The sequence below is a fragment of the Microtus pennsylvanicus genome, chromosome 11, assembly GCF_037038515.1.
Source record: "Microtus pennsylvanicus isolate mMicPen1 chromosome 11, mMicPen1.hap1, whole genome shotgun sequence".
NCBI lineage: Eukaryota > Metazoa > Chordata > Mammalia > Rodentia > Cricetidae > Microtus > Microtus pennsylvanicus.
The window spans coordinates 20,466,635-20,490,912 of record NC_134589.1 but is presented as its reverse complement, the minus strand read 5'-3'; the positions used below and the strand labels follow the sequence as shown (position 1 = coordinate 20,490,912).

Sequence of the window (24,278 nt, the reverse complement as noted above, 5' to 3'; positions counted from 1 at the left end):
CGAGTGCTGGGATTAAAGGCGTGCACCACCACTGCCCAGCGAGGTTAAGTTTTTTATAAGCAAATGTTTTTTTAAGTAGAGGTTCAGCTTTAAGTTGCTATAACTGAGCCTGAGTATAGATTTAAGGGAATCTTCACCTGGGGGGGTGTCAAATCACCCGTTCACAGGGGTCACCTAAGATCATCGGAAAACACACATTTACATTATGATTTGTAACAGCAGCAAAATCAGTTACTGAGTAGCAGTGAAATAATTTTATGGTTGGGTATAGTGATATTTTTGCTTTAACAAATAAAGCTTACCTGAAGATCAGAGTGCAGAGCTAAGCCACTAGAGGCAGTGGTGGCACACGCCTTCAATGCCAGTACCTGGGAGTTCAATGCCTTTAATCCCAGCACTAGGGAGGTAGAGATAGGAAGGGATGTGGCTGGGTGGAGAGAGGAATACAATGTGGGAGGAGATAGGAGTTCGGTACAGTCTAAGGTGCAGTCTGAAGCAGTCAGACAGAGGACAAAGTCTGAGTATACAGTTCGAGGATTCCCAGAGACAGAATCTCAACCCTTTCGGTCTGAGCATTGGTAGAGGTAAGAACTCTACAGCCTGGCTGGCTGCTTTGCTTCTCTGATCTTGCTTTTAACCCCAAATATCTGACTCTGAGTTTTTATTATTAAGACCAGTTAGAATTTGTGCTACAGTTGGGGGTCACCATAGCATGAGGAGCTGCATTAAAGAGTTGCAGCATTAGGAAGGTTGAGAACCATGATTTAGGACAATTTAATATTAAAGGTCTGTCACGCTGGGAGCAAGGGACAAGGAGAAAGTATGATCTTGCTGGGTGTGGAGAAGCCTCCAGCCCCGTGGAGGCAAGAGTACGCAGCTCTATCTTGAGAGTTCCAGATGAGCCAGGCGTCCACATCGAGACCCTGTCTCAAACAGAACAAAACAACCAAACAAAGATCCTTCACTGAGCATTCAGAAACATAACAGAAATGCTGATCTCTTCAAAGATCTACCTTACTACTAGCACTGAAAAGATTAGCTAGGTTGGGAATGAAGCTCAGCAGTAGAGCACCTCCCTAGCACGTTCAAGGCCCTGGGTTTAACAACTCCCAACCCCCACCACAAGCCAATTTCATATTGATTTTTTCTTTTTTTTTGTTTATTTATTTATTATGTGTACAACATTCTGCTTCCCACACACTAAAAGAGGGCGCCAGATCTCATAGATGGTTGTGAGCCATCATGTGGTTGCTGGGAATTGAACTCAGGACCTCTGGAAGAGTAGTCAGTGCTCTTAACCTCTGAGCCATCTCTCCAGCCCCAATTTCATATTGATTATTCTCACTTTTTCAGCCAGCATTTTGAGTGCATATCCTGAATCTTAACTAAACGCCACAAATGGAAAGCTTGTGCATAGTGTGGTAGTGCATCCCCACAGTTCCAGAACTTGAGAAATAGAAGCAGGAGAATGAAGAGTTCAAGGTCATCCTCAGCTAAAAAGCAAGGTCAAGGTCAGCCTTGGCCACAGAAATCCTGCCTCAAAAAAATCAAACCAGCGGCTGCAAAGATGGCTCTGTGTTGAGAGCACTTGTTACTTTCCCAGAGGACCCAACCAGTTCCCGGTACCCGTATCACCTGGCTCGTAACTGTCAGCAGCCACAGTTCTAAAGGACCTGATACATGTTCCTGGCTTCTCCAGGAACCCAAACACGTATGACATACCCTGATTTGGACGGACACACATAAAAAAACCTTAAAAAAAAGAAAGTAACTTTTGCCTTGTAGTAATCTTTCCCTTAGTTCTAAGATTTTTTAAAATATTGACTTTTGTGTGCATGTGTGCCAGAGGATGTATGTGGGCCACATTTATGTACTGTCCTTGTCCTTGGGAGCCAGGTGTCAGAGTCCCTGCACTAGAGTTACAGGCTGCGGTGAATCTCCTGATGTGGGTGCTGGGAACTGAACCCGTGTCTTCTGGAAGGAGCAGCTCTTCTGCCTCTGCAGCCCCAGTTAAAAGTTTTCACTTGAACTGTGTGTGAATACATGTATAGAGGCCAGAACCATTCTGGAGTTAGTTCTCTCCATATTTATGAGGGTTACACGGATCAAATTAAAGTCACCAGGCTTGTGCAGCAAGTGCCTTTACCCACCAAGCCCACACCATCCCTAACAAAATATGAACCATCCCTTTGTGCCTTACAAATGCTAGGCAAGTGCTCTCCCACTGAACGACAGTCCTAGCTCTGCTTTACTAAGTAACTGGTGACAAGTCAGGTATGACATCAAATCAGATGCCAGGATATCAAAGTGTTTGTGACCAAGTAACCTTAATTTTACTTAATATGGTCCCAAAGGCTACCAGTGATGATGTCGGTTTTCTCTTCTCCCCTCCTAATCACTGTCTCACTATGAAGGCTAGGCTAGCTTTGAATTCATGATCCCATTTGACTCAGTTTTCAAGTCCTGGGATTCTAAGGCATATGACACCATACTAGGCTGGTAATTTAGATATGCCACAACAAGGCTATAAAATGTTCCCTGTAAATGAAAAGGTAAAAGTTCATTAAAGGCATGTATGCATATAGATTTTTTTTCCCATAGTGTAAGCAGGGTTCTAGTTGAGTTTTTAGACACCCACTAGGGATCCTGGAATGTACCCCACCTATGGATACGTCAAGCCTACTGTACATTTTTTTTTTGATTGCCTCACAGCACCTTAAAATGTATTTATCAGGCAACAGTGGTGCACGCCTTTAATACCAGCACTATGGAGGCAGAGGCAGGCAGATCTCTGTGAGCTCGAGGCCAGCCTGGTCTACAAAGTGAGCTCCAGCACAGCCAGTGCTGTTACACAGAGAAACCCTGTCTTGGAAAACAAACTAAAATGTGCCTATTTACTCCGTGTGTACAGTGGGCAATGCGAGAGAGAATGCACTTGTCATGGTGCACCCGTGGAGGTCAGAGAACAATGAGCAGGTCCTGAGGATCAGACTCAGGTCGGTGGGTGTGGCAGTAAGAGCTTTCCCCTGCTGAGCTATCTTACTGCATAGGATCATTTTTTGTTTTTTATTTTTTGAGACGAGCTTTCTCAAAACAGCTCTGGCTGTCCTGAAACACACTCTGTAGACCAGCCTGGCCTCAAACTCACAGAGATCTACCTGTCCCTGTCCCCCAAATGCTACGATTAAAGACAGGTGCCACACCACTACCTGGCTTGGAATTGTCTTTTTAACTAAGTATGAAAAAGTTCAAGCATTTGTACAAAAAAAAAAATAGGAAAATGAACTGCATGTACTATCATCCTGAAGAAGAAATGTGTTCAGCAGAAAAACCACGCAGGGCAAAAGGACAGAGAGTGGTGAAGTGCACATTGGTGGGTATATACACAGAGAGAGGCGATAAAGCGCATGAATGAGGAAGTGGCGGTGGAGGACGGCCGAGTCATGTAAGGAAACAAACCAGGCAATCATTGGAAAGGGAGCAGAGAAGCTAAACTGAGCAGGACCATGCTTGGTGCTTGTGTGAGGCTGCTGTGCTGAACTGGAATGATGGGGGCCTAGAGTAGAGGAGGGAGGTAGCTGGGAGCCCAGATGGCAGCAAACGTGCCTATTTTGTCCTTAGCTTCACTCTGCATGAGCTATATACACTGAGTTCTGGTGGTAAGGCCAATGTAAGAACGTTAAAGAAGAGGTAACTTGCTGGTGTGAGGGAAATACAACCCTCATGTCAAATGTAGAAAAGGGTCACAGGAAAGGCTGGGATGGAAGAGCATGCTGTAAAGGGCTTAGTCGTGTAATTCCTGTGGTCACGGGGCTCCTGACTCAGTCTGAAGGCTAGCTTCTCCTACCAGCTCTGTCTGTATGGGCAGAACAACCTCAGGTCACGCTTTCTCCCGGGTCCTCAGTTTTCACCTTGGCAGTCATCTGGGCTACTGCGAGAACACAATTCCAACAAAAGAGACTGATTTGTCACTAGATCATGATTTCTGAGACAAGCTAGACACCAAACAAAGTTCTTAGCAAAAGAGAAATTGGATTGAGTCATGATAGCAGATGGCTTTCATTCTCACCACTGACTCAATTCTGAAATAATTATATTTCAGCATGGTAATTGCAATCCGAGCTATATAAACACACTGTAAACACCAACTCTGAACAGATGAAAACTCCCATATGTAAAAAGGTAGTGACTGTTGTAGGAAGAGCTTGAAGATGAATAGGAATGAAAATGGGAAAAAAATTAAAATGTTTCTCTTTTAGCTTCTGATAAGAGTAAATGTTTACTATAAAACTCAAATGTTTCAAACACTTTTCATGTCATGCAATATTTCCAGGCTACTGAGTATTTGTAGTTTGAGCTTGAACAGGATGAATCACTGGGGAAAGAAGTTTAGGTTTGGAAAAAAAAAAAACTACCAGGTACACATTTCAGCACATAAAAACTGTTACGTAGGCCGGGCAATCCTAGCACTCGGAGGCAGAAGCAAGTGGATCTCTGTGAGTTCAAGGCCAGTCTGGTCTACAAGAGCTAGTTCTAGGACAGCTAGGATTGTTACAGAGAAACCCTGTCTCGAAAAACCAAAAAAGAAGAAAAAAAGTGTCACATAGGCATAGTTAAAAGGGTGAAAAGAGTCACCCAGTGACAACAAGGGACCGCCAAATGAGCTGGATGTAGTAGTGCGTGTTTGTGGCTCCAGCAACTTGGGGAGGCTGAGATGAGAAGATCCCATGAGCACAGGACAAGGAGACATACAAGACCCCACCTTCAAAGTCACACCCTGAAAATAAAAATAAAGCTGCTCCCCCCAAATAACTCAGGGACAGAGGAACATCAGTGCAGAGACCTAGGAACCGAGGCTCTGCTCTACAGCCACCCCAAGGAGCAACTTCTTTTCTTTTACTTTTTCTGGTGGCTGTTTTGCATTGGTTTTGTTTTTTGAGACATGGCAGCCCAGGAATTTGCTACGTAGACCAGACTGGCCTCAAATTCAGAGATCCCCTTGTCTCTGCTCCCAATAGCTGGGATTAAAGTAACAGTTTTTAGTCATGATTAATCAGTTATCCTTAAGAACTCACTGCATGGGCTGGGGTGTGACTCAGCAGCAGAGTGTGCCCAGCACACATCAAGTCTTGGATTAAACTCACACTAACACACAAGGGAGAAGGGTTTGTGTAACTGAAAATCATCTGGGTTGGGAATGCAGGTGTAACGCAGCACACCACGGAAAGGCCCTCAGTTCAATCCTAAGAACTGCAAGAAAAATAACAAAGTAGTAGGCTCAGTCCCACTCTAGAACATTCCATATAAATGACTTTAAGCTTTAAAAATGACTATAGAGCTGGAGAGATGGCTCAGAGGTTAAAAGCAATGGCTGCTCTTCCAGAGGTCCTGAGTTCTCTTTGTGTGTGTGTGTGTGTGTGTTTTGCCCCTCCCCTACAGGATTTCTCTGTATACCAGTCCTAGCTGTCCTGGAACTAGCTCTTGTTAGATCAGGCTGGCCTTGAACTCACAGAGATTCACCTGCCTCTGCCTACCAAGTGCTGGGATTAAAGGCCTGTACCACCACCACCTGGTCCTGAGTTCAATTCCCAGCAACCACATGGTGACTCAAAACCATCTGTAATGAGATCTGATGCCCTCCTCTGGCTGCAAGCAGAATAAAGATACATATAAAATAAATCTTTTTAAAAAATAAAAACGACTATAGTCAACAGTCTAGTTTAAAAATTATTAAAATTGCCAGGTGGTGGTGGTGCATGCCTTTAATCCCAGCACTCAGGGAGGTAGAGGCAGAAGGACCTCTGAGATCGAGGTCAGCCTGGTCTACACAGTGAGTTCCAGGACAGCCAGAACTATACAGTGGGACATGGTTAAAAAAAATAAAAAAGGAGGCCTAAAGTTGACAGGTGCATACCTCTAATTCTCGCTTTGGAGGCTAAGGTAGGAGGACCAAAACCTTTGAGGGCCACCTCAAAGAAAAGGACAAGAGAGTGCAGCCAGAGGCTGAGAATGCTGAGTAACTGAAAGGAAAATGTACCAGTAACTTTCTTTCTTGCCTCTGTAGTTTTTATGTATCTGAATTTTTAACTGATGGTTTAATTTGCTAGAATGAGAAAGAACATTACATTTTTATGACTGAGTCCCGTGGGAATGTAAAATAAATGGACCCAAATGCCACATTATTGAAGACTTTTTGATCACTGTTTGCAATTATCCCCAGTAAGTTTAGGCTTTTCAAAACCAATCTTTCTCTTGCAATGATATTTCTGCCTCTGTGGCTCTGATAGTTCATGGATTCGGCTGTAAATCTCATGTAAGTCTTGTTTTTGTTTAGCTGCAATGCTGAGGGTAGATGCTAGCACTTTTCAAATCTTCTCTCCGAAAACACATCTTCCTTAATCTTATTAACTTGACTTCGAATATGAATAATAAAGCATGAAGCATGAAGGCAAATTTACTTAAATTCACCCATCAACCCATCAAAGGTAAATGAAAAAAATAAATAAATAAAAGGTACAACTGGGGATTGGAGAGATGGCTCAGCAGTTGAAAGCACGGGTTGCTCTTTCCGAGGTCCTGAGTTCAATTCCCAGAACCCATATGGCAGCTCACTATCTGATGCCCTCTTCTGGTCTGCAGGAATACATGCAGACAAGGCAACTGTATACATTAAAAGAGAAAGAAAAAAAAAATCTTAAAAAAATACAACTGATCAATAATTTTTTTTCTGCATGTTGACATTTGTGTATGCACATGGAGACTCCAGAATGATGCTGGCTGTCTTCCTTGCTTTCCAGCTTATACACTGAAGGTCTTTTGCTTGAACCTAGAGCTCACCAATGTCTAGCCACCTTGCTCTCAGCATCCTGTTTCTGTGTACCAAGGACTAGGTATGTTGCTACACCTACCTGGCATTTGGGTGGGTGCTGGGGATCCAACTCCAGCTCTTTGTGCTTTCATGGCAAAAGCTTTACCCACTGAGACATCTCTCCAACCCTTTATTTCTGAATGCTGTGCCCTAATAACAATGTATTTTTTAAAAATATCAGAAAGCTGAGCATAGTGACACAGGCCTTTAATCCCAGTAAAGGCAGACAAACTGTGAGCTCAAGGTCAGTCTGATCTACGTACTGACACCCTGTCCAGGAAAACAAACAAACAAATAAATTGGGCTGGGTATATAGTTCAGGGAGAGAGCACGTAAGTAGCACACAAGAGTCCCCAACTCAAACCTCAGCACCAAAATAAATATATAAATTATTAACAACTAATTTAAGCAGGGTATGGAGGTACATGCCTTTAATCCCAGCATTTAAGAGGCTGAGACAAGAGGTTATCTGTGACTTCAAGACCAGCTTATATTTCAGGATAGCCAGAGCTACACAGAAAGACCCTGCATCAAAGAAAAACAAAAACAAAACAAAACAGACTCCAGGTCTCTAAGAGGTTGGTTAAAAAGTCGGGTTGAGGTGGCTCGTGCCTTTACTGCTAGCACTCTGAGGGCAGAAGAAGGTGGGTCTCTGTGAGTTCCAGCCAGTTAGGGCTACGTAAAAAGAGAAAAAAGAAAGGGAGGGCTAGAGAGAGGACTCAATGGTTAAGAACACTTTCTGTTCCTTAGAGGACCTGGATTTGGTTCCCAGCATCCATGTCCAGTGACTCACAAAAGCTTGGCACCCTTTTATGGCTTCTGTGGGTACCCACACATGTGGCATTTATGTACAGAATATACACACACACAAATTAAAATAAAACAAATATCGGTTTTATAAAGGAAGAGAAAAAGCAGGAAAGGGTAAATACACAGTGTTTGGAGGTTGTCACAGTTTCATAAGGGCAATTCTGCAGAGTAAGTTCCAGAACAGCCAGGGCTACACAGAGAAAAACAAACAAACAAACAAACAAACAAACAAACACACAGAAAAAGTGGTATGTGAGTCAAGATTTTCCTTTGTTTTCATAAAATGTGATGTTTCTCTTTTTATGTGTCTCTGTGTGTATGTCCACACACGTGTGTGGCACCTGCAGAAACCAGAAGAGGACAATGACTCCCCTGGAGCTAAAGTTATAAATGATTGTGAACTACCTACCCAATCAGAACGCCAGGAACCGAAGTCCTGTGTCCCAAATGAGCAGCAAGCACTCCTAAGTACTGAGCCTCATAAATCAAGCCTCAAGAATCAAAATTTGCAGTCAGTGGTGGTGGTAGTGGTGTTTGCCTTCAATCCCAGAACTTGAAGGCAGAGGCAGATGGATCTGAGTCCTAGGACAGCCAGAGTCTCAGAAATCAAGCCAGAATAGCCTGGCACCCAATGACCAATCTGCCTCCAGCAGAATGCTGGGAAGCATCTGCCACCACACCCAGCCCAAGATTTACCCTGAACTTTGTTATTTGTATGTTTCTGTGCAGAGGTTTTTACAAGTGAGTTAAGATGCCCATGGAGGTGACAAGAGTGTCAGAGTCCCTGGAATTAGAGTTATGGGGGTCATCACTCACCTAACCTGGGCACTAGAAACTGAACTTGAGGCGTCTAAAAGCACAGCATGGACTCTCAACCACCAGCCCTGGCTTAGGCTTTTTAACACTGGTTATGCCTTTTCTCAGCATCATTTATTTGTGGTGCTGAAAACTGAACTTGGAGCCTAAAGCATGCTGGTTAAGTTGCTCTGCTTCCAAGGTAGACATCCAGTCCTGAGTAATGAATGAATGAGTAAAGAAAGGAAGGAAGGAAGGAAGGAAGGAAGGAAGGAAGGAAGGAAGAAAAAGGGGGAAAGGGTCGCGCTCATGGCAGGCTGGTCTCACGGTCAAAGATGACCTTGAATTCCTTGCTGTGAGGCAATCCTTTTGTATACTGTTTAGATGTGTTGCTGTCATTGGTTTAATCAAGGGCTAAATGGTCAATACCTGGCAGGAAGGTTGGGCGGGAAGGCCAGACTGAGAGAACGCAAGGAAGAAGGGTAGAGTCACCAGGAGACGGGGAAGCCAGGGAGACACAAAATGAATCGGACACACAAAATGGGATAGAGGTAATAAAGCGACAAGGCACAAAGTAAATTAATATAAAGGTGATAATTTGGGTTGTAAGGGCTAGTTAGTAACAAGCCTAAACTATCAGGCAAGCATTTATAATTAATAAGTCTCCCTCCCTGTTACAGGTGGGACTGAGATGATTGGCAGGACAGAAAACCCCGCCTACAATTCCTAATCCTCCTGACTCCACCTTCTGATGGGATTACAGATATCTGTCCCCAGGCCTAATTTATGAAGTGATGGGAACTGAACCCAGGGCTTCCTGTGTGCTAGACAAGCCACTCTCCTGAGCTATATTCTGAGCCGTAGTGCATAAAATTTTGAAAATTGCAAAATTATACACTAAAAACTAACTTCCAAAGGTCCTAGAAGGTCTGAAAACTAGGAATTCCTAAGCACACAAGGGAATTTTCTAGGGTACTAGAAGTGTTTCATATCCTGATTGGGGATAGGTACCCAGATAAACACTGGTCCAAACTCACTCTTTTAGCCAGGTGCGGTCGTTTATGCCTATGACCCTAGCACTCAAGAGGCAGAGTGGCAGAGTGAGGATTTGAGTTCAAGGCCAACCTAAGCTAGATAGTGAGTGTGAGTCTGATTTGGGCTGTATAGTGTAGCCTATCTTTAAAAAAAAAAAAAAAAAAAAGGTGGGGGAGAAAAAGAAAAGTTCATTCTGCATTAGTTGTGCAAGTATTGCTAAAAGCTTTGAGAACTAACTGGTGGCGTTCTCATTTAAATTTATGGGGTCAGTCTGAGCCAGACAAGATTTTTACTTCATTTACTAGGGTTATTCCATCGAGCTGGTCTTATAGCTGGAGGAAAAGCCTAAGTGTCACTTATTCCAACCAGAACCCTGTCCTAAGCAAGGAAGAACAAATCAAGACAAGCCTTTAGTTGGGAAAAGGGGTTGGGGGCGGGGGTGGCAGAGCGAAGATTTTTCTGCACTTCTAAAACTCTTCAGTTATAAAAATACAAAGTCATTTTGATATTAATAGATTGCTTCTCTCTCTACTATGTAAAGCCACTAATCATACAAAGGACCCCAAATTAATAAATTCTCCCATTGACTTACCAGATTGGACACTCTAGGAGTTTCTGCATAGCATGAAGGACATTTTGTACTTCTTCAATTTGAACAGCGGGTAAATCCATTTCTTCCAGGTCCAGTGAACTTCAATGAAAATTAAAAAACACATGTAATTAAACAACTTTAAAGGTTTTTAGGCCGGGCAGTGCTGGCACAGGCTTTTAATCCCAGCATTCAGGAAGTAGAGATAGGTGGATCTCCGTGAGTTTGAGGCCAGCCTGGTCTACAGAGAAACCTTGTCCCCCACCCCTACCAAAAAAAAAAAAGTTCTTCAACACAGTCACTTATCCGACAATTTTCTTTTCTTCTTTTGAGGTAAGATCGCATATAACCCACACCAGCTCAGTACTTGGTGCACTCAAGGCCAGTCTTGAACTCTGATCCTTCCGCCTCCACCCCCTTACGCTGGAATTACTGGGGTAAATCATCCCCGTCCACCCCCTTTTTGGGAGAGTTCTCACTCCGTAACCCACACAAGCCTGAAGCACACTATAAAGGTCAGATTAGCCTCCAACTTGTAGCAGTCCTCCTGCTTCAGCCTCCTGAGTGCTGGGGTTACCACACCTGGTCTGTAATTCTAAATAAGAGAAATTTAATTTTGCTTTAGAATTATACCAACCATAGAGTTGATGAACAACATTTTCATTTTTAAAAAACAAAAGAAAAAAAACAAAAAACTGAGGGTCTGGAAATGGCTCCCCTCTCCTCCAGAGAACCAGAGGTCAATTCTCAGCACCTATGTCAGGTGTCTGGAAGTCTAGATCCAGGGCAGAAACCCTGCACACATATGCATATAGTTAAAAATAAATAATAAATACATTATATCTAATCACATAGTAAATGATAAACATTAAAAAATGAATCTTTAAAAAAAATAATAAATTCTAACAACTACTCTTTGCAGTTAGCAATCTAAATTCTCTATTGTTTGACATGGAGCCTTAAAGTCTTCCTTTGGTCTTTCCTTTCTCCAGAAAAAGGCCAGCTACAGTGAAGTTACCGGATAGAAGTAAGTGGTAGCCGTGGAGTTCTCCAGACTCCCCACTTTCTTTTTCTTGCTTAAAATCAAAACCAAGCAGGGACAAGTGGTGGCATGTCTAGAGTCCCAGAAAATGGAGAAGCTGAAGGAGAAGAATGGCTTGGTCTCGAAAGTTCAGCAGCCTTCCTGGGCTAGACAGGAGCCCCCAAATCAGTCAGGTATGCTGGTGCAAACCTGTACTTCCAGCACTCTGGAGGGGAAGCCAAGAGGACGAGGAGTTCAAAGTCGCCAGGAGTTAAGCGTGGAGTTCAAGGCCAACCCGAGTACAGAAGACCCCACCCCGTACTCAATACCCCCAAAACTAGGTGGGCATGGTTAGAGGAGGCCTTTAACCCCTTCTCCCCTGAGACAGGGACAGGCGGATGACGAGGCCTCTACATAAAGAGTTCAAAGCCAGAGACACCTATATAATGAGATTCTGTCTTAGAAACTAACCAAACAAAATACTAAAACCAAAACAGACGAAAAGAAATTCGCCTTTTTTTTTTTTTAGTCACCCAAAACGAACACTAAAACTGCTAATGCTTCTCCACCCTACCCCTTCTGGGGGTTTCCTTGTTAGGGCACTTAACCTCAAGACTCTCTTTAAACACGTCTCCCCCGCCAAAAGCATTCACCAATACTTGCATTCCTTCATGCACTTCCCTTATAATAGAATCTCCTGTGAACTGTAGCTGAATTTCCTGGCCACACGTCTGCCCTTCCTTTCCTCTCACTTACCCTTCAGCCAGCTCCTTACACTGCCTTCAAGTCACGATCACAGGCAGGGCTCCCCTCACACAGCCCTTGCCTTCTTCCTCACAGCTGTCCCAGGGACGGCACCGACTGCACCCCTCCCAGGAGTCCTCTCGGTTTCACGAGGCTTTGGACCCTTTGGTTCCGCCCCAGTCATTCTCCTCCTCGGTAAACACCCGTCTGCACCTGCAGTTTCCCGCCCTTCAGATGAGTATCGCTAGCTACCTCTCCGATCCTCCGGACTGTCTCACCTTTACTCCGAGCAAAACGTCCGTGCTCCCGAATGCCGAGGCCCAAATCCCGGAGGAGCCGCTCGGACACCAGTGGGTCTGACCGCGGCACCGCCGCGCAGCCGCATTTACAATTTATCTGTATTTCCCGCGCTCTCTGTCGCCAAGGAAACCGACTGCTTGGCGCCTACTGCTAGCCTCTAGGAACACAAGATTCAGACACGTCAGCGGAAGAGGGAGGGGGAGTAGACACTCTTTCCGGGCTCAGGATTGGCCACCTAGTCTTTCCCTGTGTGTCGTAACTAAAAAGAGACGGAAGAGAAAGAATTTTGAGTTTCCTATCAGGCAGCCGCCCCTTCCCATCTACGCTTGCTTATTACGTCACAGTAATTTTATACAAAGGGTCGGAATAGCGACCTGAGGCCGGAATATGAGCGCAAGGTAGTGCCCAAAGCAGTTGCAGGACGAGGCCTCATCCCTCCCTTAGCCTTCCTGCCATGGAAGTCTCCAGTTTAGGCAAATAAAAGATTGTGTAAAAAAGAACTACCAATTCCAGCATGCATTGCGGAACGAAAGGCCTTCACCACAGCATCCCTTGGAAACTGTAGTCTTAAGGGAGAGGAGCTTCCAACACCGGAAGCAGGCACGGTTACCACAGCAAGCCAGTTCATTCAGCGGAGACCTTCTCGCGGTTATGCGGGCTAGCTGCTATGCATAGCAGAGTTCTGTTTTCATGTCTTGCTCACAAAGAATAGACTAAAAGAAGCTGCAAGTCCCAGGGAGACTACAATTCCCATCCAGCCCCGCGAATCTTGTGTTCGTAGTCCTCCAAGGTCAGTGACCTTCGGGAATGCATAGGGCGGCCAATCGGCTTGGGAAAGGGAGCTCTACTCAGCTGACACCTGCGCACTAGTTCCGCCCCTCGGCCGGGGTGTTTGTTATTGTTGTGCGGTTCAGATAGCTTCTGTCCCGCCCTTGCCAGCGCAGCATTGACCAATCGGTAGAGTGGTGATTTTGAGGGACAAATAGTACGAACCAATCATCTGATCGGAAACTCAGAAACAGGGACTAGGCCGGGTCTCTGTCCGCCATGTTAGATTCACCCCGCAGGGATAGCAGCCGAGCTGGCAGCGAACGGTCCCTGCACTGGCCACGGGCAAGCGCCCCCCGTGGGCCGAAAGCTGGTAAGAAAGCCACCGCCGTTACCTAGTTGTCGATCTTTGAGGCTCAGGGAAGTTCAAGGGGGAGAATCTTTGAAATGGAGGAGTGACTTTTTCCGTGTTCAGGGGCAGCCAGTCCTTTCAGTGAGCAGAGAAGAGAGCTGCTTGGGTTGTCAGCGACAGTGGGGGGTGGATACTGCCTGAGGGAGAGTGTTTCTGCTATTGAGAAGGTCGGCATCCCCCCCCCTTCCCCCCGCCCCGTACGAAAAGAGGGCCTCCGGTGATGGTGGTGACATGGAGCTCCAGGAAACGATTACTTTAAGACTGGGATTGAGTGTGTGAGAAGAAAGGACACGCATCTTCCTCATTCTAACCTTTCCTCTTTTTTGAGACTCCATTGGAGATATCTTAATCTAGGACCTTCCGTGTTAAGAGGGGCTTCGTTTTCCCTTTTTGTCAAGCCCCCAGCTTTACGATCACCCATTTTAAAGCTCAGGTGGAGACAATAAAATTCAGACTCCCAGGTCGCCTTTATTAACATTATTTGTAGAGGTTGGAAAAATTCGTACGGGGAAAAGCTGACTTTTGCCACGTGAATGGGAGTCAATAAAGCATGCGTTTACAGTGCCACTTAAGAAAGCTGCTGGCTTAGGCCCAGCTGACCTGACTGCTGGCTGCTAACCAACCGGTAATAGATGGGGTTAACTGTACCTTTGGTATTTTCACAAGTTCAAGATTAAGGCTTCTGCTGAAAGCTTTTTCCCCACATAAGCCAAAGGCAGGTAGGCCTTTGTGAAGACCTGTATACCGACCCCCTAACCTAGACCCTCCCACTTCCTGTTTTCTCCCATTAAGAGCAGCTGGAGGAACTCCAAAGCATGGAAACTAGTTTCACCTCACGTGATTAGAGAACGGGGAAGATAGAAGTTGCAGAGGGTCCGTGTATTTCAGAGTTTTTACTTTTGGCAAACTCAGTCACTTCATTTTCCTCATTTCAGACAAACAAACAAACAAACAAAAAGCTCCAGCAGCCTGGGGAATTGGTGGGATTCTGCCTAAATTTTAAAGAACCTAAGGAAGAATTGCATTTTAGGTGAATGAGTGCTGGAAGTCAACAGGATGGGTGCTAGAGACTAGTATTACTTTGGCAGTGAACTTAACTATAGATGAAGACAGATCAGAGGAAAAGTTCAATAATTGAGTGTCTAAAATAATCAGTAAGTAAGAATCCAAGGCTCCTAAAATGACAGTTGTAGCCACAGTGCCACACTCTGGAAGCAGAAGCAGGCAAATCTCTGTAAGTTGGAACCAGGTCTATATACATAGCAATTCCCAGGCCAGTGTGGGCTACAGAGTGAGACCATCTCCCCTCATCCCAAAAAAGGAATAAGACAAAAGCTATCTTTTGTTTTTTGTTTTTTGAGATAGTGTTTCTCTGTAGCTTTGGAGCCTGACCTGGAACTAGCTCTTGTAGACCAGGCTGGCCTTGAACTCAAAGAGACCCTAGTGCTGGGATTAAAGGTGTGCCCTACCACCGCCCAGCTTGACAGAAACTATCTTGAGGAACTGAAGAACCAGTTCTTAAGATAATCGTTTTCATATTTGAACTGTATTTCAAACAATTCTACATACTTTGTGCTGTGGGAAATTGACCCCCCAGCTTTGCACATAGGTGGACCAATCCACCTTACTCCCAGTCCCGTAGGCCAAGATTTTATTTGATCCCTTTGATAATACTGTTGAGGTTAGTCTTTGTTTTCCCATTAAACAAGTGAAGCTTAGAGATAAGCAGTCTTCTCACAGTTCCCCACCTCCCCGTGGAGGAGCTGTGTTTGGGACGCAAGTCTTCCCAGCCTATTGCTGATCCCTTACTGTGACACTGGAAGCATCTAGGACTTCTTGTTCATTTCTTGTGTGTGGAGTAGAATCTGGCTCTTTCTGCATGCAGATTGAAAATGTGCTGAATATTTTAAGTGGTAACATGTGTTGCCAGTGATTTTACTTATAGCTTTAAAACTAAAAATTTAAACTGTTTTTTTCTTGAAGTCACAGTACATCAGTAAACAGAATCCTTCATTAAAATCAGTATATTTTAATAGTAGGTATTTGATTAAGAAAGTGCCAACTTCTTAGCCATAATGGTGGGTTTTTAAAAAAATTGTCATTTTACAACTATTTATGGATGAAAAGATGAATTTTTTTTAAGATTTATTTATTTATTATGTGTACAGCATTCCTTCCATGTGTGCTTGAATGCCAGAAGGGGGCGCTGGGTCTCATTATAGATGGCTGTGAGCCACCATGTGGTTGCTGGGAATTGAACTCAGGACCTCTGGAAGAGCAGTCAGTGCTCTTAACCACTGAGCCATTTCTCCAGCCTGAAAAGATGAATATTTCGTCGAGAGACATTGTGGAGCATGGTTATAGTTCAGTGCTAGAGTGGCTTCGCAGCATCCAGGCCCCTGTGTCATCAACAGCCACACAGACACACTGGAAAGGAAGGAATTCTGAGTATCAAAATTAACTCCTGGTTGCTAACTGTGGAAGCCACAGGTCCTTAAGGACTAATTACATTACTTTCTTTACTTTTGTATAGCTTTTTCCTCAAGTAATTTTGGGGGTTTTGTTATTGTTGTTGTTTGAGTGTTTTGTTTGTGTGCTTGCTTGTTTTCTGGAGACAAGTACTCATTCTGTAGCCCGGACTATTCTTGATTGGACTGCTTAAAACTGAAACTTCCTTCTGCCTCCGCTGCCAGAGTACAAACATCTTGTCTCTGTTCTCCATCGGGTTGGCTCATGCTACAGACACTAACCAAGCACTGGAATGTGCAGTGAAAACCTTAGAGAGTCTTTGCGGATATGGCCAAGATTTAAATTCTTCCAGCAGACTTTTATCTCCCCTCCCCGCTCCTCACCTCTTTTAAAGACAGGGTTTCATTGTTTCCTAGGCTGACCTAGAACTCTTGGACTCCGGCTCCCATCCTGCTTCAACTTCCTGAGTGACTGGGACTACAGGTGTGTGCCACTGTGCCTAGCTTGGCTTTTATTAATAACGTGGACGTTCTAAGTGAGTTTAATTCTGTAGCTTAACTGCAAGCCTTTGTGACCTAGCTTGAGCATTAGTGTCCTTATTTCTGGGACAGAAGCTTCTAACGTAGCAGGGAGGGTAAATCGTGTTGCGATTGGGACGCTGCTTCTCTTCTTCACTGTGAACCCCCAAATCTAACTTATATATATATGAAACCTAATGTGTCTCTGGGTTTTTAACCCCTTCCTCTTTGTTTCGTTCATTCATCTTCTCAGCCCCACCCCACAACATGGAGCCACAGGTCACTCTAAATGTTACTTTTAAAAATGAAACTCAAAGCTTTCTGGTTTCGGATCCAGAAAATACAACATGGGCTGATGTTGAAGCTATGGTGAGTACCACTTTGTTCTGGTTTTCACTGCTTTAAACACAGGTATTCTTTCGTGTGCCTATTTTAGCAATTTATCTTTGTCGACACTACCATATCTGGACTTTTTGAAAATTTGCTTTTGACAGGGGTTCGGTGTTTTTTTATTTTATTTCTTTGTTTTTTCCAAGACAAGATTTCTCTGTATAACAGTCCTAGCTGTCCTGGAACTCGTTCTGTAGACCGGGCTGGCTTTGAATTCACAGAGATCCACCTGCATCTGATTCCTGGGATTAAAGGTGTGTGCTACCACCGCCCAGCAGGGTTCAGTATTTTTTCTTTTTTTTTTTTTTTTTTTTTTTTTGGTTTTTTTCGAGACAGGGTTTCTCTGTGGTGGGTTCAGTATTTTTATGGGCTATGTACCAGGATAAAGGGAAGAAGTAATTATATTCCTTTAAACATATTTAAAATTATCTATTTCTTGAGAGGGAGCAAAAGTCAGGGGAAATTTCAGGAGTTGAGTCTACCTTTTTACTGTGTGGGTCCCAGGTATCAAACTCAGGTAAAATTATTTTGAAGTGAAATAGGATTTAGAAAGATCCATATTTAGAAATAGTCTGAGGGGTAAGTTGTTGTGTCCTCCACCCAGCCAGGCTGTAGGGGAATGTCGCCTGGCTGGAGAGCAGATACATTGCTGCTGTTTGCTCACTGCCGAGGACAGGATTTGTGTTTTGCAAGACCTGCCAGTTGCTTTAGTGCTGGGTCAAAGGTTGGCTATCTCAGTGTTGGCAAAAAAGCAAAGCAAAAGCCTTGGGTGGTTTTTGCTCATAGTTTCTCCCATCTTGCTTTGCCCTTTGGACTCTTCTGGTTTCATTGGTTTGCATTAGTCAATGTTTTACTATTTGGGCACCTGTGTTTAATATAACCCATTTGGTTACAAGCATGTCCTGACCTCATATCTGTGTAGGTATCTTAAAAAGGAGGGAAATGTTAGAGGGACCTCCCAGCATGTTACAGTTAGTTTCCTGCCTTCCCCAGATCTCTCTATACTGTCCTAGGCAGATGGCTATTGGGGAAGCAGTGAGGTCTTTGAAAATGATCTGAGCATCAGTTACCTTTCTTTGCCTAGTAGCTAGGTGAGTTGGCAGCTTGTGTTTTTCTTTTATTTTAAAAATTTAAGTTCCAGTACTGTAATACATGCCCATTATAAGAAATAAAAGAATCTGGGCTGGAGAGATGGCTCAGAGGTTAAGAGCACTGGCTGCTCTTCCAGAGGTCATGAGTTCAATTCCCAGCAACCACATGGTGGCTCACAACCATCTGTACTGAGATCTGGCGTCCTCCTCTGGCGTGCGGGCATACATCAAGGCAGAATGTTGTATACATAATAAGTAAATAAATCTTTAAAAAAAAAAAAAGAAAGAAAGAAAAGAATCTTAATATGCAAGAAGATGATAATGTCTGTCCACAAAGCCCTCCCCTATATTGCTATCCACATCTCCTTTGTCTAACCAGAGATAACAGCCCTGAATACTTCCCCACATTTCCATGTTCTGTGTTCATGCAGATATCATGCTAGGGTCACAGCAAACACTGTTCTGCAGCTTGCTTTTCTTGCCCAACAGTATATTGTAGCCATAGTTTTTAATCAGTAGACACAGAGCAAAACACAGTCTTCTTAAAGTGTGAGTCCACGGTGTTGCTAGTGTTGTTGAACACTATGGATGTGACCCTTACTTACAGTGTGTGTGGTGTGGTATATGATTGTGTGCACACGGGCACATATGTGCGGTACACTTACGTAAAGGTCAAAGGACCACCGCAAGTGGTCCTCACCTTCCTTCAAAAAAAAAGGAAAAAGAAACGCTTACCATCCTAATCTGTCAGGTTGAATGCTTTTATATATTTACTAGGTATTCCTATTTCCTCTTCTGTAAGTTTTCTGCATATGTGTATAAGATTTTGGGTGGGGGAATATACTTTGGTATTCACAGAGCTCTGCATTGCATCCCCAGCATCACAAAAAGAATAAAAATAAGGGGCAGGGAGAGGGTTCTGTGGGTTAAGCCCTTGACATGCAGGTGTGAGCACCAGCATTCAGATCCCCAGCACCCATATAAATGCCAGGTGTGTGTTACGGTCTGTGTGTAATCTGGAGCTTAGGGAGCCCATATAGCTCATCCTGGTAGCAAATTGGCTAACTAGACTAGCCAAATTGGTGAGCTCTGGGTTCAAGAGATTCTGCCTGTCCATAAGGTGGTGATGCACAAGACTGATAACCTGCAGGCTGTAAGAGCTGTGGTCTTGGAAAGGTCCACACCAAACTACCACCCCCACACCAAAAAGAAAAAGGGGAGAAAAAAAGAATGAAGTTAAAATACTTAATTTTATATACTGAGGAACACTGACCCATTTCTTTCCTTTGCAGGTCAAAGTTTCATTTGATCTGAATACTATTCAGATAAAGTACCTGGATGAGGAAAATGAGGAGGTAAAATAACTGTGCCCCCCTTGTAAATGGTTAGAATAGGGATCTTATCAAGACTGATACAGTTTAAAAAGTTCAAAATAAGGTTTGTTTTAATGGTTCACACCTACATTTCCAGTACTTGGGAGAGGAGACTAAGGCATGAGGATCCCAGAAGTTTAAGGCCAGCCTGGACATTGGAACAAAAGACTATCTCAGAGAGCTGGAAGGGAAGCAAGACAAAAGGGTTCTGAGTAATGTTATCTCATTTGCTTAGTAGTTTAAATATATTTGATAGTCTTATACTTTATGAAGATTAGTGGCATCTGAGATGCAGCTGGGAAAGGAGAAAACAACATGGAGAATATCAGAGAGACCCTAAACTATAGCAAGTCTGTCACCTACTGGATGATGATGGTGGTGGTGCTAACAGGGACGCTTCACTAAGTGGTTAATGCATCAGACTAGCAATGCTGTGGGGGGAGACATTATCATCTCTATTTACCATGAGGAAGCAGAGGCTCTGAGAGCTTAGGAATTTTGCAGAAGACAGAAAGGCAATGAATGGAGTAGAGGCTTCAGACCCCAGGCTCCTAACCCTACACTGTGGTACCATTCAATGTCCCTAAGATAAAACAGCACGTTACTTAAAAAGGAGTGGAAATGCTGAACACCTGCCCTGGGACTTGGATGTGAGACTGGCCCTAGTACGTAACTGTCAGGTGATGAGACTTAGAATTCACTGTTGCTTTTTTCTCTTCGTAGGTATCCATCAATAGTCAAGGTATGTTCCTGAGAAAAATCTAGTCAGCTTTGCTTAAAGTTTGCCTGACATGGTAGTATCTGTCTGCAGTCCAGTACTGAGGAGGAGGAGGGTTTCAGATTTAAGGGCATGTGGGCTACATAGTGACTAAAATTCGTGTGCACATTAGGGTGTTTCCATTTCAACCATTTTCTGCTCTAGCATACATTTTAGAATAGAATTTGGCATGCTGTAAATTGACGTTGTACCATGGGCATTATTTTCGTAGGAGATTTTTCTTTTCCTTTTCTCTCTCTCTCTCTCTCTCTCTCTCTCTCTCTCTCTCTCTCTCTCTCTCTCTCTCTTTTTGAGGCAGGGTCTCGGGAGGTAGCCCTGGCTGGCTTCAGACTCATCGCATAGCTTAGGATGGCCTTGAACATAGGATTCTGCTGCCTCCACCTCCTGAATACTGAGATTAACCAGCTTATGCCTCTATCTCCACTTCATGCAATACTAGGAGTCAGACTCAGGGCTTGTTGCCTGCTAGGCAAGCACTTTATCACCTGCATCCCCAGCCTCAGATGGGATTTTTATTGTATGCCTTTTAAAATAAAAGATAGTACACTTGTGTGGATCATAATGACAGGTCTTATCCAACTTTGTATTTAAGATGCTAATCCTCTGAAAATAATATACATCTAGTTCGTCATAAACAATTCATTCTGCTAACATTGCATTTGTTCTGACCTGGCACATATGTGAATTTCAAAGCATAACCAAACCATGCTCCCATGTTTATCATATGGTTGGTTATAGTTCATATCTTAGTCCCTAAAACCATATTTGAACCAGGTAAGATGACAGATAGTCCAGGCACTCCCCTGAATCTTGTGCATCACAAAGCCTAGATAGAGGAGCTGGGTGGATACCTTGTACTGAGACGGCTAGAGCAGCACAGAGGGACTTAAGATGCTTTGGAATAGCTCTCTTTGCATGGGTGAGTGCCACATCACAAACAAATGTCCAGCCATACCACGTAGGCACCAGTAACAGATCAAAGCACAATCTCATCAAAGTCTAGCTTGGTTGTTAGACTTTCTTGCAGAGCAGTGTTATGTATAGGAGCGTGGGTGACCCCCAAACAACTACCCGATCCTGGTTGGCAATCCCACTGCTCATGGAATCCCATTTTAGCCTTCCTCTAGCTTCCGTAAATAGGCTGGCATTTCTCAAGACCGCTTGCAGCTGGGGAAAGGAGCTGGCATCTCAGGCAAGGGTCTCCTGACACCTTCTTCATAGAGTACCAATAGCTCTGTTGCCAGAGCTCTGGCTGCCACTGTATTGTTATGCTCTGACATAGCTGTGGGGCAGAGGCCAAGAACGTTATGACCAGAGGGAAAAGCACAGTAAGAAGGGAGTTTGTCTAACAAAAAGGTAGTGACTCCATAGTAAGGATTATAAGAATTTGAGGATTGGGCTTACTTTTTTAAAATAAACTTTATATTTTTAAGATGTATAACATTGATACAAAATACATACAGAGATGGCTTTAAAAGGTTATTTCAATGAAAGAAATTAAAATATGTGTTATCTCACAATTGCCATCCCCACATCCTGCCTCTGCCACTTCAGGGTGACAGTAGCTGAAATCTATAGCAAAATTCCTAAATATAGTACGTTAACTGTAGTCTTCATGTTGTACACTAGAACTGTAGGATTAGCTGTCTGTAGTCACAACACACAAAGGATTGTGAGTTTGAAGTCAGCCTGGGCTACATAGCTAGACCTCTTATCCCCCACTCTAAACCTCCCCCAAAAAAGCAAAGAACTGTAGAACTGATGATACAGTGGAATCCTTAGGAATGATAAAAATAAGTCCCTTGTTTTTCTCTTTCTTTTATTACTTTAGAAGAATATGAAGAAGCACTTAAGGTAATGTTTACTTCATTTTATTTTCAAATAATTTTTAAAATATTTACTGAAACCTGAACTCCAGTGGAAAGTACTAAGAATAAATTGAATGACACCATTTTGTTAGGGAGACTGTGGTAAGTAGGGCATATGACTCAGCGGCAGGCAGCTCCTAATACAGTTCCAGTTGTTGTATCACCTCGCCACTGGTCTGGTGCCACCGTCTTATCATCTAGAAAGAAGCCCTGGGTGTGGTGGTGCTCTTCTGTAATCCCAGCACTCAGGAAGCCAAGGTACCTGGATCACTGAGTTCAAAGACAACTTAAACTAAACAGGAAGTTTTGAGGCTAGCCTTGGCTGTGTGGCAAAACTGTCTCAAAAACAAAGAGATGCCAAGATGATTGTTTGAGCCTAGTTTAGGGATAACCTGGGCAACAGAGCAAAACCCTGCTTCAACCAAAATATTGCTGTTCACAGAAAAAAATTGGTAGGTGGTTTGGTGGGGTTTTTTTTGTTGTTGTTGTTGTTGTTTTGGGGTTTTTATTTTGTTGGGGGTTTTTTTTGCAATGCCAATCTAACTCAGGGCCTCTGGTATGCACAGTTATGAGACAGGGGCTAGAATTCTAGCCATTCGGTCCCTAATTTTTCTTAAATACTTATATACCTTCATGAAAGCCAAACCACTTCTTATTTATTTATTTATTTATTTATTTATTTATTTATTTATTTATTATGTGTACAACATTCTGTCTCCATGTATGACTGCACGCCAGAGGAGGGCACCAGATCTCAGTACAGATGGTTGTGAGCCACCATGTGGTTGCTGGGAATCGAACTCAGGACCTCTGGAAGAGCAACCAGTGCTCTTAACCACTGAACCATCTCTCCAGCCCCCGCCAAACCACTTCTTGAAGGAATTTCCAGAATACATGATTAGGAAAATGCTTCTTACAAAAATATAGCTACTTAAGCTGACTTCCTAAGTACGAGTAAATGCTTAGCTATAGGGCATAGCTTTGTGGTTTCCATGATTAGTACTAGTCTGGAAGTGATTTTGGGGTTTTAGAAAGTAGAGATTAGAGCTAATACCTAATAGAACAACCAGTTAAAAGCCAGGCCTGTAACTGTAGTACCTCGGAGGTGAAACAGGAGGACCTTAAGCTGGACCAACAAGGGCAACCCTGGACAGACCCCATGTCAAAATAGACAGAAGAATTAAAGGGTAACCTAGTTAGTGGGAAAACCTTACAATCACACCTAGAAATTTCTTCAAATTTTAGTGTAATAAAGCTATTTGTAGTTCTTTTGGGGTTTTTTTGTTTTTTGGATACAGCTTCTCTGTGTAACAAACCTAGCTGTCCTGGAATTCTGTGGCTTTATGGGCCAGAGTGGCCTTGAACTCACAGAGATCTGCTTTCTCTGCCTCCTGAGTGCTGGGATTAAAGTTGTGCACCACCACGCCCAGCTATAGTTAATATTCTTGACGGAAGGTTCTAGATAATTAACCTGGAGGTTGACTGTTTCTTTCCAAAGCGCTTAGAACCTGACATGCCTTTTTGGGGGGGGGGGGGGATGGTACTTGTACATTCATAATGAGATTATCTTAGGAATGGGTGCTAAGACTAAATTTGAAATGTATTTGTCTCATACTTTATAAATAGTCTAAAGGTAATTTTCTATAGCATTCTTAGTATATAATGTTTTGATCACTACTGATCATAAAATGCCAGATACTAATTTTCCACTTGGGGAATCATATTGTAGCCTCATTTTGTAACACGCTCTTGTAACATACTTTCAGATGGCTAACATTAAGCAAGGAAACCAACTACAGATGCAAGTCCACGAAGGGTACCATGTTGTAGATGGAGCATTCCCCCAAATTGTAGTAGAAAAACAAGCGACTGCCAGGACAGGGAAGAAGCCACTTGCACATTATTCTTCAGTGGTGAAAGTCCTGGGATCAGATAAAAAGCCCACAGAGGAGCCTGCAGCACAGGTATGAAGAGGATGGCCCCTCTTTCCAACTCAGCGTTACGTCTCTTTGTCTCTTCAATACCATTCTGATAATCATCAAAGATTTGGGCAGGGAGGCCGGGAGATAGCCTTGAAAGAACAAGAACCTGAGTTTGGTCCCCGGAGTCAGGTTTTAAAGAGGGGAAGGGGGCTGGAAAGATGGGTTAGTGGGTAAAGAGGTGGTGTGCAAAGATGGGTATATCAGTTCAAATCCCCTGAATTCATACGAAGGTCAGGCACAGTAGTGTCATGCCTGTAAACATGATATATCTGTGATCTCAGTGCTCTATGGCAAGATGGACGCTCACAGGCCAGCTAACTTGACATGTACAGTGGTGAGCAACAAAAGGGAGACGAGGCCCTCTCACTCAAAGCCGAGAACCACATCCAGTACTGTGCCTGATTTCCACATGTGTGCCTCTGCTCCACAGAGCCAGGGTGGTACATACATGTCATCTCGGCACTTAA

General features: G+C 43.6%; 2 protein-coding genes and 1 long non-coding RNA gene across 11 annotated transcripts in view; 2 read left to right on the top strand and 1 right to left on the bottom strand.

The window, feature by feature from the left end:
• Brca1 (BRCA1 DNA repair associated) overlaps positions 1-12,340 on the bottom strand; it is a 68,986-nt gene extending 56,646 nt beyond the window's left edge. For 4 of the 5 annotated variants that reach the window (XM_075990635.1, XM_075990634.1, XM_075990636.1 and 1 more), the window contains exons 1-2: positions 12,141-12,228; positions 10,101-10,199 (exon numbers count right to left, since the gene is read on the bottom strand). In XM_075990635.1, the coding sequence (XP_075846750.1) occupies positions 10,101-10,180 (80 nt within the window). In that variant the 5' untranslated portion in view covers positions 10,181-10,199; positions 12,141-12,228. Of the gene's footprint in view, positions 1-10,100; positions 10,200-12,140 lie in introns of all 5 variants that reach the window. The other variant, XM_075990637.1, reaches the window with a different exon arrangement.
• Positions 417-8,715, top strand: LOC142831789 (uncharacterized). Its single transcript, XR_012907073.1, has 3 exons — positions 417-584; positions 6,831-6,890; positions 8,026-8,715. It is a non-coding gene; the product is annotated as an uncharacterized LOC142831789 (long non-coding RNA).
• Positions 12,341-13,001: 661 nt separating the features above from the next.
• Nbr1 (NBR1 autophagy cargo receptor) overlaps positions 13,002-24,278 on the top strand; it is a 30,018-nt gene continuing 18,741 nt past the window's right edge. For all 5 annotated transcript variants that reach the window (XM_075990632.1, XM_075990630.1, XM_075990629.1 and 2 more), the window contains exons 1-7: positions 13,002-13,303; positions 16,228-16,294; positions 16,583-16,698; positions 19,103-19,165; positions 19,907-19,925; positions 21,793-21,815; positions 23,596-23,793. In XM_075990632.1, the coding sequence (XP_075846747.1) occupies positions 16,597-16,698; positions 19,103-19,165; positions 19,907-19,925; positions 21,793-21,815; positions 23,596-23,793 (405 nt within the window). In that variant the 5' untranslated portion in view covers positions 13,002-13,303; positions 16,228-16,294; positions 16,583-16,596. The remainder of the gene's footprint in view (positions 13,304-16,227; positions 16,295-16,582; positions 16,699-19,102; positions 19,166-19,906; positions 19,926-21,792; positions 21,816-23,595; positions 23,794-24,278) is intronic.